The 19,321-nt window shown below is 54.1% G+C and overlaps 1 protein-coding gene across 1 annotated transcript; it reads right to left on the reverse strand.

The window, feature by feature from the left end:
• Nucleotides 1–16,320: 16,320 nt before the first annotated feature.
• LOC135887382 (zinc finger protein 664-like) lies at nt 16,321–19,092 on the reverse strand. The gene is made up of 4 exons (XM_065415154.1): nt 19,078–19,092; nt 18,415–18,541; nt 17,869–17,982; nt 16,321–17,498 (listed from the first exon to the last, which is right to left on the reverse strand). Exons 1-4 carry the CDS (start codon nt 19,090–19,092, stop codon nt 16,321–16,323), a joined length of 1,434 nt encoding a protein of 477 aa, XP_065271226.1.
• Between the last annotated feature and the right edge of the window lie 229 nt (nt 19,093–19,321).

The raw sequence follows: 19,321 nt of genomic DNA on the forward strand, positions 1-19,321 counted from the left end.
ATTTTTTTCAAAAGCGGCGCCTGCCGGGCCGGCGCTGGGCTCCTGCAGGCAAGGGGGGGGGGCGGGCAGCACGGCCGGACTCCAGAGGAGCCATTGGGGGGGCGGCTGACGCAGCTGGAGGAGCGAAGGGGCTGGCTCCTCGGCCATCGCGCCCCTTGCTAATGCTAGGCTGCCCGGGCCGAGGGAAGCAGGAAGCTGCCGAGTAGAGGGGATCTGCCCGCCAGCTGCATAGCGCTCGGCTGCCGAGCCCTGAGCCGCCGCAGGAGGCGGCCGCGGCGATGTTGGGGCCACACTGAGCGTGGGGCGCGATGGCCGAGGAGCCGGCCCCTTCGCTCCTCCGGTCGCGCCCGCCGCCGCCCCCAATGGCTCCTCCGGAGTCCAGCCGTGCTGCCCCCCTCCCCCCCCCCTTGCCTGCAGGAGCCCAGCGCCGGCCCGGCAGGTGCCGCTTTTGAAAAATGTGCTGGGGGAAGTGGCTGCTTCCCCTGAACCCCCCTAGCTACGCTCCTGCTCCTGCAAACAGACCTAGAGGCCAATAGTCTGATTCTCTTCTCACAACAACTTCACACTGGTGTAGACAGGTCATGTGACACCAGCGGGATTACTCCTGATTAGCACCAGGGGGAGGGAGAGGAGGATGAGCCCCATGGCCCAGTCCGACTGTTCCTGATTTGTACTGGGGTCAGGGAGGGAGGCACAAGTTTTTAGAGAGTTTTATCTTTATGGGAAGTTTGAGGAGCCTGTGACAGGGCAGGGATGAAGTTGGCCGGGTGACCTCACTGTGCATTTCCATCCCAGATCACGTCTGCATCACCTTTACCTTTAACCTTACCTCGGCAGTTGGCAGCCATTTCATGCAAAACAACAGAAACTGGGGGTGGGAGAAACTAAATTGTATTTTATTATTCCAAAGGACAAGCAAAAGACAGACTCTTTTCCCCACCCTCAGCCCAGCCCACAGCTCCCCCATGCACCAGCAACTTTTACACACTGGGAGAAAAGTGCCGGGAAGCCGGGAGAGGCGCTCGGAGCCTGTCACAAAAGCAAACACCCCAAGAGCAGGGAATCCAAAGAACTCAGGTTAGAGGGGTGAGTGGGGCAGAGACAGTTTCTGTCGTCCCCATATAGGAGACTGCAACAGATGGGGACGGGGTGACCAGCAAGGCTCTAGCGCTCATCTCCCTCTGGCCTCAGTGATGGGGATCAGCCTGGCTTCAAGGCTGCCCAGGTCTGTTGACATCCCCGGCTCCCTTCTTGCCTGCGCCCATCTTCACAGCATCTCAGCAATAGGGAGACGCTGCCCCCTCCCCCATCATTTTCCTTGGGGTGTTGTTCACAGCCATTTAGATTTCAGGGACAGCTTCACACAACGCTCAGGCCAAGCCTAGTCTCTCTCTGGCTCTGATGCAGCGAGTTCACAGTTCTCAGCCTCAGCCCTCTGGCTCTGAGGAGCAAACCCAGCCATTTCCCAGTTCTGTTCTCCCCATCTTCTCCCCATCCCAATGGTATCTCACATCTCTGCAGGGATCAGACAGTAACTTCATTCCCTGTTTCAGTCTCTGTGTCTGACTGTAAATCTAGCGCTCAATCTCCGTGTTTGTGCTGATATTGATAATTGTCATTGTTCTAACAACACAAAAATCCTGTGACAAAGGGCAGAAAAAGGTCAAAATACAAAGGGCCATTTGTGTTGTGATTTCCTCAATAAATCTGAGCTACATCCTGTCAAGCTAAACTAATACCAAAACGAGTGACCAATCGGTGGTCGGGAAAAGAGAAAAACCCACAATACAGGGTGGGCTATAAAACATGTTCATAAAGTGAAATCTCAGAGAACCTTCAGATTCAAAATCAGGACAATATATTTACCCATTTTCTTCTAAAGTGGCTAAACCTGCTTTACTTCTCGCCTAGGGTGACCAGACAGCAGGTGTGAAAAATCGGGACAGAGGGTGGGGGGTAATAGATGCCTGTATAAGACAAAGCCCCAAATATCAGGACTGTCCCTATAAAATCGGGACATCTGATCACCCTATTCTCGCCTCATTATTTTGTCATGTTAGTTACACAAGTTTTAGCATCATCCTAATAATAAAAACAAAGCAGCTTCCCATCTAAAAATGATGTGGACTAGCCTGGACAAAAACTGGGAGCAATTTTACCAATAGATGCAAACAGAGCTATAAGATCAGAAAGGTCAAAATGTGCCTTCAGATTCATTTGGATTTGGACGCTTTCTGTCATGGAGAGCCAGGGACACGATGGAAAGTGACACCTTGGGAGGCGGAGGGGTAGAACGGGGCCAGGATAAAACTCTCCATTGCTGGGACAGAGGCTGCTGTGTGGAGAGTGGAGGGTGACGGTGTTGGGGGAAGGAGGGAATCTCTTGGACTCACCCCATCGCCCTGAAATAACACAGAAGCTAAAACACCACATTTCACTGTCCCCACCTAAGGCTGCGCAACAGCCTATTTAGCTCTGCGCAGGTGCTCAGGGAACCTGCCCGGGGACCTGCCATGGTGCCCCTCCCCTGGCCCCAACTATGCTGCAGCCCAGACCTGCTGGGGTGGCACCTCAGCCCCAGCTATGCCGTGGCCAGGGCACCCCTACCCGGCCCAATGCCAGCCGGGGTGGCAGGGCATAGCCCGGACCCAGCCGCAGCAGCCCGGCCCGGACCTGAACCCAGCCTGGACCCAGCCACGGCGGCTCGGCCCCGTCGCAGGGCGCCCCTCCCTAAACCCAGCCCCAGGCCTGTCACCTCTCTCCCCACCATAGCCCCGGAGGAATCTGGTGGAGGGTCACAGAGATGCGCTGGCTAATCCCAACCACATTTCCTACCACAGAGAGCACCTCCGTGGCTGATGCTGCAGAGGTGGGATCTCCAGGCCTCCCACAAAAGGCTGTGAGAATCACTGCCGCTCAGTGGTGCTGTCTGAATGCAGAGGGGGCAGGGAAAAGGGGCAGAGGGGGTGAGTGAGGAGAGGCAGCACGTCTCTGCCCCTGTGATCTACCTAACCTCTTATCCCCTGATCCCCAAACACTCGATAGCCCCAGCACCCAGCTCCCCCAGCCACAACCTTTCAATGTCTAGTTTCCTTCCAAAATACCTCCTTGTCCCTTAACCTTTAATCCCCCAGAACCCAGCGCCCTGGGGAATTTGGGGAGGGGAGGAGTTACCAACTCCATGGACACTCCCCCTGCAGGGAACAGCTCCAGGTAAGTGGGGGAGCACAGCCCTGGGGCTGGTGGAAAATGGGGGGTGGGGACAGGTGTCTAGAGTGAAGCTGGGGCCTGGCCCAAGTGTCTTTCTTCTTTGAGTGATAGTCCCTATTGTATTCCATGAGGATTATGCACATACACTGTGCCCGGAGCCCTAGCTTTTCAAAGTAGGAGTGTCCATTGGTCCACGCATGTGCCCTTGTACCACCTTGTGGGTTCACCCCAGGCAATAAGGGGCGGGACAGACCGACCGTATCTTCAGTTCCTTCTCACCGCCACAGGATCCAAGTCACAGCTTCTGCTGTCTTCTCATCCTGAGTGCTGCACTGTCCAATCTTTCCAGGAAGACTGTTTTTATTCTTGTACATAGGATTTTACTATTTTTGTAGTAATTTTCTTGTTTCTAGAAGGGAACTTCAGCCAGGCAGAGGGAGCATCTGGAGCAGTTTCTCTCTCCCCCTTCCCCCACCTGTGTCCCATCAGCTCAGTAGCCAGGACTGCAGCAGGGAGGAGGGGCTAATCCGGGCTTCTCCTCCTCTGTCTGGGGTTTGCTTAGACCAGGCAGAGCCAGGGGGTCACTGACCAGCTGATGCTCGGCTGCTGCTGGATCCTCACCCCAGCGATGGGCAGCTGGATCCTTGGGAGCCAAATGCCCCTGATGTGTGTGGGAACGAGGAAATGGGTTTGTCACCAGGGCCAGCCCTAGTCAGGGCGCTGAGAGAATTTCCCTGCTGTGCGGAGGAGTCTCTGATGTCCAACATGCTGTTAGTGCCACATGGAGCATTTTCCACACTGAGAACATCTCAGAGGTTTCTTTCCTGTGTGGATTTGCGGATGCCTGATACCATGGAAGCACCAAATGAAGCTGCCCCCACATTCAAGGTCCCACTGTTTTCTGTATCACTGAAGTGTGAGCTCGGATTGAATCTTTTCCCGCAGTAAAGCTATTCATAGGGTTGCTCTCACCCTTGTGGGTTTTCCGATGTTTAGTGAGGTTTGAGCTCTTACTGAAGCTTTTCCCACAAGCAAGGCATTCATGAGGTTTATAGCCCGTGTGGATTCTCTGATGTAAGATAAGGTTTGATCTGTGCATGAAACTTTTCCCACAGTCGAGGCATTTATAGGGTCTTTCTCCCGTGTGGCTCGCCTGGTGTCTAATAAGGGATGATCTGTGTGGGAAACTTTTCCCACAGTCCAAGCACTTATGGGGTCTCTCGCCTGTGTGGGTTGCCTGATGTGTAATAAGGGCTGATCTCCGTGTGAAATTTTTCCCACACTCCAAGCACTTATGGGGTCTCTCTCCTGTGTGGATTGTCTGATGTCTATTACGGGCCGATCTGTGTGTGAAACTTTTCCCACAGTCCAAGCACTTATAGGGTTTCTCTCCTGTGTGGATTCTCTGATGTGTAACAAGGCCTGATCTCTGTGTGAAACTTTTCCCACAATCGAGGCACTTATAGGGTCTTTCTCCCCTCTGGATTCTCCAGTGTTCAGTAAGGTCTGATTTGTGGCTGAAACTTTCCCCACAGTCCAGGCATTTATAGGGTCTCTCTCTTGTGTGGATTTGCCGATGCTTAGTAAGGTTTGAGCGGTTATTGAAGCTTTTCCCACAGTCCAAGCATTTATAGGGCTTCTCTCCTGTGTGGATTGTCTGATGTGATATAAGGTCTGTTTTCTGAATGAAACTTTTCCCACAGTGCAGGCACTGATGAGGTTTATCTCCAGTATGAATCCTCTGATGTCTAATAAGGTGTGAGCTCTCAGAGAAACTTTTCCCACAGTGGAGGCATTTATAGGGTCTCTCCCCTGTGTGGGTCCTCCAATGTCCAATGAGGTGTGAGCTACGGCTAAAACTTTTCCCGCAGTCCAGGCACTTATGGGGTTTCTCTCCAGTATGGATTGTTTGATGTGTAACAAGGTGTGATCTCAGAATGAATTGTTCCCCACACTGGAGGCAGTAGTAGGGTTTCTCTTCCTGGGGATTCGTCTGCTGGGCTGTGGGATCCTTGTCTCCTCCCCCATATATAATAGATTTGTCCACTTTCTTCTTTGGGTGGTTTTCCAGCAGCCTCTCTGACCTGTGCCAATTTCCCCAGGCTTCTCCCTCTTCCAGGCACTGGGATAAACTCCCTTCAGCTCTTCCCACAAAGGTCCCCTGTGGTTCCACTTCCCCAGGAACTTCCTCATGATGACTCCCCTCCTCCTTCTCACTCACTCTCTCATCACCTGCTGGGAGAGAGACACTCCAGGAGAAAGAGGAATAGCTCAAAGGGAAAACCCAACACGCTAACTCTGTGAAGACTAAGCAATTGGATTCTGCCTCTACTTCCCACCCAAACACTCACAAGGAAGGAAAGTTGGGAAGGAAACTCCTGCAACTAACAGGACAGGTGGAAAACCGTGAGCGATATCTGCCGACTACAGCCCTGCCCTGGCTGAGACGAGGCGGAACTAAGGGCGCTCACTCATCGCACATTTTTGGGTTTCTCAACTTTTTCCTTCACTCGCCAGATCGTTTCTCTGTCAGTTTCACTGAGTCCTCACCTGTGCGGGTGCCTCTTGGTATCTCTCTTTCCTCGCAGGCCTGGAGATCGGAGATCCACGGCTCTTCTCCTCGTTCCAGCCGGGTGATCAGGTCAGGTTTGGAAATGGGAAATCCTGCACAGGGGGTGAAATCAGCCCAGATCAGGGTGCATGGAGTATTGCGGGAGTGTGTGTCACAAAGGGCATTCTGTGAATTGAACCTGCTCCCGTGCTGTGCTGAGAGAATTTGGAATCCAAGGAGATGGGAACATAGCTGAGCCCCCTTGGGAGAGGCAGATGTCTGGGGAGATGAGAAGAATTGTTACGCCCTCACTAGCAGTTCCCAGGATCTGTGCACTTTGGGGGCCTTGCTGATGCACACACAGCTCTGGAGTTAAATCCCTGCAAAGCTCAGAGCCCTCCCCATGGCTGGAGTTATTCCCAAGGAGGGAGGTGACCAGGAATTCTGTGTGCAACCGAGAAACAACACAGACAGGATAATACACAGTGTCTATCCCCTTGAAAGCTGGGGGGGTGGGTGGGGATGGTTTAGCACATCCATTAGGTTTTGGCACCCTGGTCCCACTGCAGGGGGTTTGAAGATGCAAGTTTCTCTCACACGGCAGCTGTGGATTATGGAACCCATTCTCCTCCAATCTAACTGACCAGGAAAGAACCTGACCAGAGTCAGAAATGCAGTCCCAAAACTTTCTAATAACCGAGGGCACAGGAATCCCTTACCCAGTGAGGTCACAGTCTCGTAATTCTCCCGCATGACATCCCTGTAGAGGGTTCTCTGAGCGGGGTCCAGCAGAGCCCCCTGCCCCTCAGTGAAATACACAGCCACCTCCTCAAAGGTCACCAGCATCTGAAACAACAAGAGTCCCCCAGCCGCAATCCCTCTAGTCACACAGGAAAGGAAGAAGAAAAAATAAACATCTCGGAAGCTCTGGGAGGACAACAGTAGCAGAATCCCACCCCCACCCTGCTCAGAGCAACCAGGTGGCTTCAGGGGGTGGGGAGAAACTGAGAGCTCCTTGTCCCTCCCAGCAGATGGAGGAGGGCAGGGTCTTCTCATTTACCATCCACCTGCTAGCCTGCAGTTGGTACGGGAAGCAGAGCTCTGAGCTTGGGACAGGAATCCTGACAGCTTCCCTTTGTATTTCACAGTAGCCTCTGGCTAATGGGTTCAAGCTCAAGCACTGGGACTCTGGTCAGTTTTCCCAGCCCTGCTCAACCCCCCAACGGGCCTGTCTGGAAAATCAGACCCAGGTTGAACCTGTCCCAGAAGGTTTATCAAACCCAGTCCCCTCCCTCCCTCCCTGCCTCATGCTGTGTGTTTCCTGCCCCTCCCCCTCCACAACAACCCTCCCTTCAGCTCCCTGAAAATCCCCTACCTGATCTGGCTCCAACACAGCCATTTCCCTTCCCTTTCCCGTGGGAATACGGGCAGATCTGGACCAAAACCTGGATGTGATTCTCCAGCCTGTCAGGGTCAGAGGGGAGATTGGGGAGGTTACAGAAAGGGCTTGAGTCCATTTCATACCCCAATTCCCCCCAGGCTCTCTCCCTTACTCCTGGGGGAATTATGCACAACTGCGCATGCACAGAATTTATGTCCCACGCAGATTTCTTTGTTTCCCCGCAGAAAAATTACTTTCTGATGGGGAAGCAAAGGGAAGCCACAAACACGGTCATGCGACCCTCCCCAGCAGTATGTTTCTGGTGCGCAGGACAGCTGGCAGAGAGGTAAATCACTGTGGGGCGGGTAGGGTGGCTCCTACCCTGCGCTGGGCTCAGCTGCTAGTCCCGGCTGGGCTGCGGAAGACAGGACTTCCTATGCCCCGGCATAGCGCCCGGGGCCATGTCAGACACACCCCAGATTTCTCCCCTGGTGTAGGAAGCTCTGAAAACTCACCCTCCCACCCACGCTTCCTGCACCCATTGCTCCTCAGCTGCAGGGGGATGGATGACTATACAGTGAGCTTCTCCCCCGTCCGCCCAACCCCCATGCATCCAGATCCCCTCACACCCAGACTCTTCCACTGAGCCTCACCCCCCTCTGCACCCAATGCCCCCCGACAAGCCCCACTCCTCCTGCACCTTGACCATCCCAAGGAGCCACCCGCACCCTACTGAGCCCCAACTAGATGCACCTGGATCGCAACCCCACTGAGCCCCACTCCCCAGCATCTGGATGCCCCCATTAAGCCTCCAACTCCCAGACCCACGGGCTGAGATCTATCCCCCACCCACACTCTGACCTCACCCTGCTGAGCCCTAACCACCTTCACCTGGACCCCCCCGCAGAGTCCCATTACCGTTCCACCCAGAACCCCCCAACAAGCCCCTGTGCATCCAGATCCCCCCTCACATGGATCACCCACTGAGCCACCCAGATTGCTCCACACAGGACCCTCTCAACCCACACCTGGATTCCCCCCACACCAAGCCCCTCCACACTGGGATCCTGCCTTGCTGAGCCTGCCTGCCCACACCTGGTGCACCTGGCACTGGGGGCAGGGCTCTGGGGTGTTTCTGGGGCAGGCCTGGTCCTTATGCTGTGTCAGGGTTGGGTGCAGCCTCACCACTGAGTCCGTGTCCTGGAAGGGGGGAGCTGCACAGTGATCTCGCACCTCTGTGCAGCCAGTGGCCTGTGCTCCCTAATGCCCATGCTGGAGCCTCCGCATTTATTTGACAAAAAAATTGCAGAATTTTAAAATACTGTGCACAAAATGTTTATTTTGTTGGCGCAGAATGCCCTCAGGAGTATCTCCCTGCAGACAGATGCTCTGGACTCTGCCATGCTGGGAGAAACCCAGTTAGTTTATTACCACCCAGGCCAGGCCCCTCCCAGCAGAACTGAACCCACCGGGGCACTTTTAAACTGTCCCAGTAAGAGCATCCCTGAGCCGAATGCTAGAAAAAGAGCAGAATCAAAGGAGCCACTTTTGGGGGATTCCCCCTGACACTGTCCCCAAAGGCAGCACGTCCCCCCACCCTCCGAGCAGCCCAGTGATTCAAGAGAGACAGCACCTGGCTTTTCCTCTCTCAGCTCCTCCTCTTGTTCCCAGGAGAGTCAGCCTGTCTAGGGGAATGGATCGGGGCAGGTCTGGGAACTGGGAACCTCCCTTCCTGCTTACTGCTCCTGCTGCCCCTTCCAGTCTGGTCACTCTCTGTTTCTATCACCTTCCCTTTCTCCCCTTCCCTCTGTCTGGGAGAACTCATTCTGCCCCAGTTACATGGGCATTTGCTCTTCAGTAGACTGATCGGTTTGAACTTGGCTGTGCGAGGGGCAACAGATCTGGGAGCCGCAGGCACGGGGGAGCCCCCTCCCCCTCCAGTACAAACTCACCAGCGGGTCCCGGAAAGGGGCCCTTTGTGCAGAGTCACTTTCTTGCCCGGCCCCAGCCCTGTCCCCCAGGTCTCCCCATCACCTGCAGGCTGCGGCTCAGGGGCTGGTGTCAGCAGTGCCCGAGGCTGCCCCTGGGGCTGGTTCCAGCCACCAAGAAAGTTCCCACGGGGGCTGGGCAGGGAAGGGGCTTTGATGAAGGTCTCTCCCAGGCTCAGACTCCGCTGGACAAGAAGCAGCGCCTCAGTCTGGGCTCCCAGCTCAAAATGGAGGAGGCAGCAGCTTTTGATCCGGGGAGCTGCACTCCAGGGCTGTAATAACATGAGCAGGGAGAGACACACCTGCCTCTTCCTCTCCCTTAGCCATTAACCGGAGCCCTCTGGTGGCCCTTTGAGCCTCCCTGTCCTGACCTCTGCAGCCCCCAGGACAGGCAGGCAGATACTGATCTCACTGGCCCATCTACACTCACCCCCTGCCAGAGTCAGCAGTGACTCCGATCTGACTCCGGTGTGGCTGAGATCTGAATCCTGCCCGGAAATCAGACCAGGGCCCTGGGCAGCCCCCAACACTCAGGAGACAGATCCCAAAATCATGGGTTTGCCTTAAAATATGAGAGGGGTTTGTGTGTCTGTGTGAGAATTTGCCTTGTAGCTTCTGAACCGTGAGGGGTTAGTCCCCTTGTTTGAACAGTTTCAGGAGAAAAAAAAAATCCCCACTGCCTGCTGGGCAGGGCAGCCCCTCAACATCTCGTGTCCCATGGGCCGGAAGAGCTGCCTTTGTATCTCTCCCCCCACCCCTCTGCCTTCTCCCTGCCTCTGTCTCTCCCTTCCCCAGCCAGTCTCCCCACATCCCCCCTTTCCCTCGCAGTGTCCCCCACATCTTCCCTCTATTCCAGCCTCGTTCCCCTCAGCCCCATAATTCCGCCCCCCCCCCGGTTCCCCTGCATCGCCCCATCCTCCCTTCAGTGCAACCACTGCCCCCCCCCATCCCATCCTGCCCCCTGCATCCCCCTTCACCCGCCTCCTGCCCCCGCATCCCGCTCCCCCCGCCTGCCCTCACCCCCCGGCACCTCTTTATCCTCCTCCCCCTGCAGCCCGGGTGTGTGTGTGGGGGGGGGGGCGGGTCTCTCTTACCTTCCCTCCGAGCGGGGCCCCCCTGGGGCAGGGGCCGGGCCGGGAAGGGGCCTGGCCAGGCTGGGGGCTCTGCCCTGGGAGAGGCTCCTGGGAAGCAGCGGGAAGGGCCCTGCTGGAGATTCCCCTCTCCCGGCTGCAGCCAGGGCTCCGGGCTCCCAGCACCAGCCGCCGGGGCTCGGGGATCTCGCTGGGAGCCAGAGTCACCGCAGCGGCTGCGAGTCACTTCCTGCTGCCGGGACTGAGCCCAGCGATCGCTCCCCCCAGAGCCGCCTCCCAGCTGCTCCTGGGTCCTAGCGATAAACCCATCGCGCTGCAGCCCCCTGCCCCAGACCCTACCCCCTGGGGGCCCCACCTCACCTGGGCAGGGCAGCTTCTCCCAGAGCTATGTAGATCTTGCCTGGATCCCAATAGGATCAGTGGGGGGACAGAAAGGAGACGTGCAGACCCCGGGGAGGGGGCAGAAGGGGGGTTTCTAGGGAGACTCGGGTTGTTCCAGAGACTCCAGGGGCGAGGGGAGCCGGGACACTCTGTGTGTGATTTGCTCTGGTAACAGGCTGGCACAGGGAGCAGTTGGGCAGAGCTGGTCTCTTGTCTCCACACCACACTCACTGGCTACCAGCCCTGGGCAGGAGCTCCCAGCTCTGCTCCCCTCGCTCGGGCCATGGAGCTGTCAGAGATTTGCCACTGGGTTCTTGTAGGTCCAGATGAACCCGCCCCTGGGCTCTATTTAAACCCCTTCATGCCTGCCCCCCTCCCAGGGATCCCCTCTGCCCATGTCCCGGCTGGCTCCCCCATGTGGGCACTGACTGCAGCTCCCCGTCGGGCACCTGGATGTCAGCAGCAAATCTCCTGTTGCTCTGGGTCAGGGACTGGTGCTCTGCCCACTCAGGATTGTCCCCTGTTTCCCCCTCATTGTATCCTGGCCTTGCGCTGCTCCCCCGAAGCGTTCAGCAGGTCTGGCTCCTACGTTGGGGGAGGGGGCACGGCTCTGCACTCTCGCCCACAGGCACTGCCCCCCCCAGCTCCCATTGGCCACAGTTCCCGGCCAGTGGGAATGAGAAGCCAGTGCTCAGGGCAGGGGCAGTGCACAGAACCTCATGCTCCCCTGACACAGACCTGGGAGCCGGACCTGCTGGCCCCATCCGGGGCACAGCGCAGTGCCAGGAAAGGTAGGGACTAGCCTGCCTTAGCCCTGCAGCACCGCCGATGGGACTTTTAACGGCCTGGTTGGCAGAGCTGACCAGAGCCGCCAGGGTCCCTTTTCAACCGGGTGTCCTGGTCGAAAACCAGACACCTGGCAACCCTAATGGGAAATGCCAGCCAGAAGGGATTTCCACTGCAGATGAAACATTTTCCCTACCAACCCCTAAAAGAGTCGGACAAGCTGAAGAATTGGCAGCTCTGTTCTGAGCATGGGCAGCAGGCTTAGCCTCCCCATGCGCAGCCACCACCAGACGCCTGAGCTGTGGTGGTCCCGCCTGCGCTCCGCCTCTTCCCCTCCCTGCTTCGCCCCTTCCCCGAGACTCCCACCTACACGCTGCCTTGTGAGTCCCTCGTCTCTTGCCCACTCCACCTCCACACCCCCGGAGGTTCCCACTGCTCCCTGTGTCCCTCCTCGGGGCACCTTGGGCAAGTGTCTTGTGCTGGTGCACAGGCCGGCTTGGGGTCAGGCAGGTGCTGGGTTCGGTGCTTCTCCAGCCATGGTGGAGAGGGGGGGATGGCTCGGGGCTCTGGTGGGTGAGGGGGGCTGGAAGGGGCAGGGCCTCAGGCAGAAGAGGTGGGGCCGGGGGGCTAGCCTCCCCGAAGGGGGGTTTTACCCACGGCCCATGGGTATGACACTAAGAGCTCCAGTGTTGACCAGAAAAGGGTGCATTGTTCTCTGAGGGCAATGCCTATCGGGCCTGACAAACTCACTACTCCTCATGCATTGCTTTCATAGTATTTATCCACCAAGGGTCATGGGCAGTCTCTAATAAAGGCTCATGTCACACTATTCCTCAGGATCATTGCAAGAAGTGTGGGCAGATGATCTTTAAGGAATATGCTTATATACCAGAAACTGTTTTAAAGTCTGACTCCAGGAAGAGTTGTCAAACCGGTTTTGTCAGACAAAGGTATATCTCGTGAGCTTTCTCCCACAGTTCATAGGTAGATGAAGCATTGTAAGGAACACAATTGAAGTCCTGTTTGCATATAGCAGTGGTTCTCAACCAGGGGTGCACGTATCGCTGGGGGTACACAGAGGTCTTTCAGGGGGTACACCAACTCATCTAGATATTTGCCTCGTTTTGCAACAGGCTACATAAAAAGCACTAGCAAAGTCAGGACAAACTAACATTTCATACAATGACTTGTTTATACCTTTACTGGTTAAACTCAGACTGTCTGAATCCCGATATACCTGGTGTTTGATGTGTAACCTGTTGGTCTTATTGCTTTGTTGATAAACTCCTCTTTGTTTTCACTAAAACTATATCTCAGTGCTGTGATGTTACATTGGCGCTGATCCTCAATTGAATCAAACAAGCTGGTATTGTCCCTTTGGGGACTGCTTACCTGGGAATTTCTGAGTGTCCAGTGGACAGGGGCTGGACACTGCACAAGGACATGTCAGAGGAGCTGGAGGACGAGGTTGCGCCTAGTGTGAACCTGCAAGGCAAAAGTAAGGACTGGCAGAGACCCGGGGAGTTTGTCTGGGGAGCTAAAAGGCTGGGAGTGACACCCAGTTCAGCAGAAGCACGTCTCGCTCACACTGAGGCAGGTGGGTAACAAGGAGACTCACGGTCTGGGGCATCCCAAGAAAATGTCAGAGTCAGAACCTGCAGTGTGTGGAGCTCAGGAATGGCGAACTAATACCTCCAAGGGGCTTAAAACACCAACACACTTCCAATGCTGGGGATTCTACAAGCTCCCTTGGAAGCTATTCCAGAGCTCAAATACCCAGATGGTTAGAAAGTTTTCCTAATATCGAACCTAAATCTCCCTTGCTGCAGTTTAACACTTGTACTTCTCATCCTACCTTCAATGGCCATGGAGCACAACTGATCCCCAGTCTCTGTATAACAGCCCTTAGCATGGCTGCAGTCCATCACCAGTCTGCTTTCTCAAGACTAAGACCCACTTCTTTTACCTTCCTTTACAGGTCGGGTTTTCTAAATCTTTGATCATTTTCTGTTGCTCTCCTGGGGACTCAATCCAATTTGTCTTTCCTAAAGTGTGGTGCCCAGAACTGGATACAGGACTCCATCTGAGGCCTCCCCAGGGCTGAGCAGGCGGGACAACGACCTCCCGCAACTGACATACAACACTCACGTTAATACATCCCAGAATGATACCAGCCTTTTCCCCAGCTGCGTCAATGGGTGACAGCCAGACAGCTTCTGAGTCCATTAAAGACCATTCCCCCTCCCCCCCATTATTCAAGAAAGGGACATTCGGAGTTTGAGAAACTATATTCTACTTCGTTCTTTTCAAAGCAAGAAATAAAAGCTAAATCCTCGGCCCCCACAAAATCCAATGCCCAGCTTGGCACGGTGCATTTCAGCCACAGCCCAGCACATTACTGCTCCAGCCACACACACGCCCCAGGGAACGAGGAACAAGTTAAAGCTTGTAGAAAAGCGCTAACAATCCACGAGAGAGGCATTTGCCCTCCCTCCTCCTCTCAGCAATGGGGAGTCGCCGACCCCTCTCCACATCACTCCTCTTGGGGCTTCATTGGTAGCCCTTTAGAGTTCAAGGATGACTTCACCCAGCACTCGTAGGACATTTCCTCTCTCTCTGGGACATGTGCAGTGAGTTCACAGTTCTCAGCCTCAGCTCTCTGGATCACAAGAGCAAACAGTGCCCTTTCAAGGCCCTATCCACCCACGCACCCTCCCCCCCTCCTGACTGTATCTCACATCTCTGCAGGGATCAGGCAGTAACTTCCTTCCCCATTTCAGTCTCTAACTCTCGGAGTGCGTATCCAGCATTCGTCCTCAAGTGTTTTTGCGGATAGATACTGATTATTTTAATTGTTCAAAGAACAAGAAAATCTCATGACAAAAGCTAGGGAAATATGAAAAGAAAATCAGAAAGGGCTATTTTGGCAAATGACCATTTGTCTTTTGAAGTCACCACGAAATCTGAGCTACATCCTGTCAAACACGTGACAGAACAGCCTTCACCAAAAAGAGAAAAACCCACAAACCAGGGTAGGCTACAAACCACTTTCCCATTCATGACGTGAAATCCCAGAGAATCTTAAGACTCAAAATCTGGAGAACAATTTTACCCATTTCCTTCTGAACAGGCTAAACCGGCTTTACTCAGCACTGTCGCATTATTTGGCTGTGTTATTGACAAAAGTTTTAGCATCACTGTAATAAAAGAAAAAAGAAAAAACCTAACCAAAAATGTCCTATCTACAAATGATCTGGATTTGGCTGGAAAAACTCCAGATGCCACTTTACCAATAGATGGAGGCTGGGATTGAAGCTGATACTGTGCTTTGGGGTTCATTTGAATTCCCCCTTCAGGAATGTGATATTTTCTTCGCCAGCCCTCAGAGTCCTGACTGAGGATCAAAGAAGTCAAAGCCTGATTCCTAAGCATGGTGGGCAAAGGACACTGTGGTAAATGACACAGATGAAGGTGGAGGGGTAGAATGGGAAGAGGATAAATTCTCCACGGTTTGGGCAGAGGCTGCTCTGTCAGAGAAGACGTGTGAGGTTGATGGGGGCAGGAGGGAATTCCCCGGACTCACCCCGTCCCTCTCCAATAACACAGAAGGTAAAACACGACATTCTTTACTATCCCTGCTCCAGCTCTTTTAGAATCTATTGAATGCTGGTGTATAAGGGAGAAACAGCACAAAAAATTAAATGCTTTTCAGCATAACCTGGAGCAGTGTGAGGATGTCTGGGAATGAGACAATCTCACTGCAAAGGGGGCACTTAGTGACTCTAACAATCACTTTGCTAATGTGGGGTTGGAATAAACTGGTCAGGGTCAGTCTAGACTAGAAAAAGGGGAGGAGGAACACAGGAGATGCCCTAGATAATCCCAACCACTTTTCCTGCCGTAGACAGATGCTCGGAGATTGATATTATCACTCCCCATTTATTCCCTCTCTGGAAGGCACAGATTTGTCTCAGGTCACCCTGCAAGCTCCTGGCAGAGTGGGAACAGAGCTTAGGTCTCCTGAGTCCCAGGCCAGTGCTCTATCCACTAGGCAGCGCTGCTTCCCTCTCAGAGGCTGATGCTGTGTAGCAGAGGTGGGAAATCCAGGCTTCCAAGAAAAGGCCCTGTGGGAATCAACCCCTCTCAGTGGTGCTGTCTGGAGGCAGAGGGGAGTGATGAGGCAGCACATCTCTACCCCAGTGCTCTCCATCACCTCTTATCCCATGATCCCCAAACACTCAATACCCCAGTACCCAGCTCCCCCTGATTCCCAGATCCACCAGCCCCAACCATTCCCCCCCATAACCCATCACCCTGGTCCCTTAACCTCTGATCTCCCAGAGCCCAGCACCCTGGGGGATTTGGGGAGGCGTTACCTACAGGGAACAGCTCCAGGTAAGTGCGAGAGCACAGCACAGGGGCTGGTGGAAGATGGGGGGTGGGGACAGGTGTCTAGAGTGAAGGTGGGGCGTGGACCAAGTGTCCTTCTCCTCATCTCCATGGCAGGGGGATCCCGGCTGGGAGGGGAAGGGAGAGGGGGGAACTTCAGCCAGGCAGAGGGAGCAGCTGGAGAAGTTTCTCTCTCTCCCTTCCCCCACCTGTGGCCCATCAGCTCAGCAGCCAGGGCTGCAGCAGGGAGGAGGGGCTCATGGGGACTTTGCCACCTCTGCCTGGGGTTTGCTTAGACCAGGAAGAGCCAGAGGGTCACTGACCAGCTGATGTTCGGCTGCTCCTGGATCCTCACCCCAGCGATGGGCAGCTGGGTCCTTGGGAGCCAAATGCCCCTGATGTGTGTGGGAACGAGGAAATGGGTTTGTCACCAGGGCCAGTTCTAGTCAAGGCCCTGAGAGAATTTCCCTGCTGTGCGGAGGAGTTGCCGATGTCCAACATGCTGTTAGCGCCACATGGAGCATTTTCCACACTGAGAACATCTCAGAGGTTCCTTCCATGTGCGGATTTGTGGATGCCTGATACTCCAGGAGCACCAAATGAAGCTTTCCCCGTGTTCAAGGTCTCTTTATCATTTAGATCACTGAAATGTGAAGTCAAATTGAATCTTCTCCTGCAGTCAAGATATTTGTAGGGTCTCTCACCCTTGTGAATTCTCTGAGGTTTGGTAAGCGCTGAGCTCTTAATAAAGCTCTTCCCACACTCAAGGCATTTATACGGTCTCTCCCCTGTGTGCACTCTCTGGTGTATAATAAGTTGTGACTTCTGAATGAAGCCTTTCCCACAGTCCAAGCATTTATGGGGTCTCTCTCCTGTGTGGGTTTTATGATGTGCATTAAGGGTTGATTTAGAACTGAAATTTTTCCCACAGTCCAGGCATTTATGCGGTTTCTCTCCTGTGTGGGTTTTCTGATGTGAATTAAGGGTTGATACCAAACTGAAACTTTTCCCACACTCCAGGCATTTATAGGGTCTTTCCCCTGTGTGGATTCTCCCATGTTTCGTAAGGGATGAACTTTCCATAAAGCTTTTCCCACACTCGAGGCATTTATAGGGTCTTTCTCCCGTGTGGATTCTCCTATGGTTAGTAAGCGCTGAACTTGTGATAAAACCTTTTCCACAGTTGAGGCATTTATAGGGTCTTTCTTCTGTGTGGATTCGCCCATGTTTAATAAGAGATGTACTTTCCATAAAAGTTTTTCCACACTCAAGGCATCCATAGGGTCTCTCTCCTGTGTGGTTTCTCAGATGTGTAATAAGTGGTGAGCTCTGACTAAAACTTTTCCCACACTCAAGGCATTTGTAAGGTCTCTCTCCAGTGTGGGTTCGCTGATGAATAATAAGGTTTGCACTGAAACGGAATCTTTTCCCACAGTCAAGGCATTTGTAGAGTTTCTCTTCACTGTGACTTGTCTGCTGGACTGTGGTTTCCTTGGGATCCTTGCATCCTCCGCCACGTTGAATGGATTCATCCAGTTTCTTCCTAGGATAGTTTCCCAGATGCATCTCTGATCTGTGTCCATCCCCACAGGCATTTCCCTGTTCCAAGCACTGGGAAAAATTCCCTTCAGCTCTTCTCAAAAACCTCTCCTGCGGTTCCACTTTCCCAGGAACTTCCTCCTGCTGATTCTCCTCCTTGTTCTCACTCACTGTCCTATCACCTGCTGGGGGAGAGAGAATCCAGACAGGAGTCACTGCCTGTGCCGGGGAGAAAGGACAGAAAGGGGAATAGCAAAGAAGGAAGACACAACACAGTAACTATTGGGGAGATGGAGACATTGGATTCTGCCTCCACATCCCACCCAAACACTCCCAGGGAAGTAAAGTCAGGGAGGAAATTCCCACAGCTAACAGGATGGGTGGGAAGCCGTGACTGATATTTGCCTTGATAATATGACACCTGCTGACTGCAGCCCTCACCTGGGTGAGATGAGGTAGACTTGAGGGCTCTCGCTCACAGCACATTTTGGGAGTCCCAGCTTTTTCCTTCACTCGCCAGATGGTTCTGTCTCAGTTTCCCTGACTCCTCACCTGTGCAGGTACCTCTTGGGCTCTCTCTTTCCTTGGCAGCCTGGAGATCTGGGACCCACGACTCTTCCCCTCGTTCCAGCCGGGCGATCAGGTCAGGTTTGGGAATGGGGAATCCTGTGAAGAGGGGGGTAATCAGGCAAGGTGAAGATGCATGGAGATGTGCTCTGGGGCACTTGCTGACACACACAGCTCGGGTGTTAAACTCCTGCCTCTATCCAAGGCTGCTGCACCGAGAGCCCTTCCCATGGGTGGAGCTAGTCCCAAGACAGTAGATTAACGCTGTGTGAAGGAGAAATAATACAGGCAGGGCAATACCCTGCTTCTGACCCTTTGAAAGTTGGAGAGATGGGTATGAATTAGCATGTCCATTAGGTTTCTGACTCTCCTGTTCCCTCAAAATGCAAATGGAGATGAAAGTGTCTCTCAGAATGGAGCTGTGGACTATGTGGCCCTCCCCCCAGTACAACTGACCAGGGAAGAACCTGACCAGAGTCAGACACGCAGACCCCACGGCTTCTAATAGCTGAGGGCCCAGGAATCTCTTACCCAGCCAGGTCACCGTCTCATAGTTCTCCTGCATGATGTCCCTGTAAAGGGCTCTATGAGCGGGGTCCAGCAGAGCCCCCTGCCCCTGGGTGAAATACACAGCCACCTCCTCGAAGGTCACCAGCTCCTGAAACAAGAAGAGTCCCCCACTCAGCACCTGCTGCCCCAGCCACAATCCCACTGGTCACATGGGAAAGGAAGAAATAAAAATAAACATCTTAGAAGCTGTGGGAGGCCCAGAAAAGCAGAATTCCACCCCCACCCTGCTCAGAGCAGTCAGGTGGCTTCAGGGGGTGGGGAGAAGGTGAGAGCTCCTTGTCGCCCCCAGCACACGGAGCAGGGCAGGGTCTTCCCATTTCCCACACGCCTGCCAGCCACAGGCTGATACGGGAAGCAGAGCTCTGAGCCAGGTACAGGAAACCCCAGTTTCCCTTCGTATTTCACAACAGCCTCTAGATAGTTGGTTCAGACTCCTGCACTGGGAGTCTGATCAGTTTTCCCAGCCCTGCCCAGGATTTTTTTTTTTTTCCTTTTTCAAAACTGGGGAATGTCCCCCTCTTCAGAAAATCAGGTCCCAGGTTGAACGTGTACCAGCAGGTTTATCACATTCTGTCCCCCACCACACACACACACACACCCTGCAGCTCCCTGAAAATCCCCTACCTGAGCTGACTCCATCATAGACATTTCTCTTCCCTGTCTCCTGGAAGATGGGATCATCTGGAGCGAAATGTGGACGTGATTCCTCAGCCTGTCAGGGCGAGAGGGGCAGTGGGGGAGGTTACAGAAGGGGCTTGAGTCCATGTCACACCCCGATTCCCTCCAGGCTCTTGCCCTGCAGACAGACGCTCTGGACTCTGCCACGCTGGGAAAACCCTCAATCATTTTATCACAACATAGACCCAGC

This window comes from Emys orbicularis, chromosome 13, assembly GCF_028017835.1.
Source record: "Emys orbicularis isolate rEmyOrb1 chromosome 13, rEmyOrb1.hap1, whole genome shotgun sequence".
Taxonomy (NCBI): domain Eukaryota; kingdom Metazoa; phylum Chordata; order Testudines; family Emydidae; genus Emys; species Emys orbicularis.

Coding starts and splice junctions, on each gene's coding strand:
- LOC135887382 (XM_065415154.1), bottom strand. Junction 17,983..18,414: donor TGAGACGGTGACCTGGCTGG/GTAAGAGATTCC, acceptor CCCTCTTCACAG/GATTCCCCATTCCCAAACCT. Junction 17,499..17,868: donor CCCAAGAGGTACCTGCACAG/GTGAGGAGTCAG, acceptor CTCCCCCAGCAG/GTGATAGGACAGTGAGTGAG.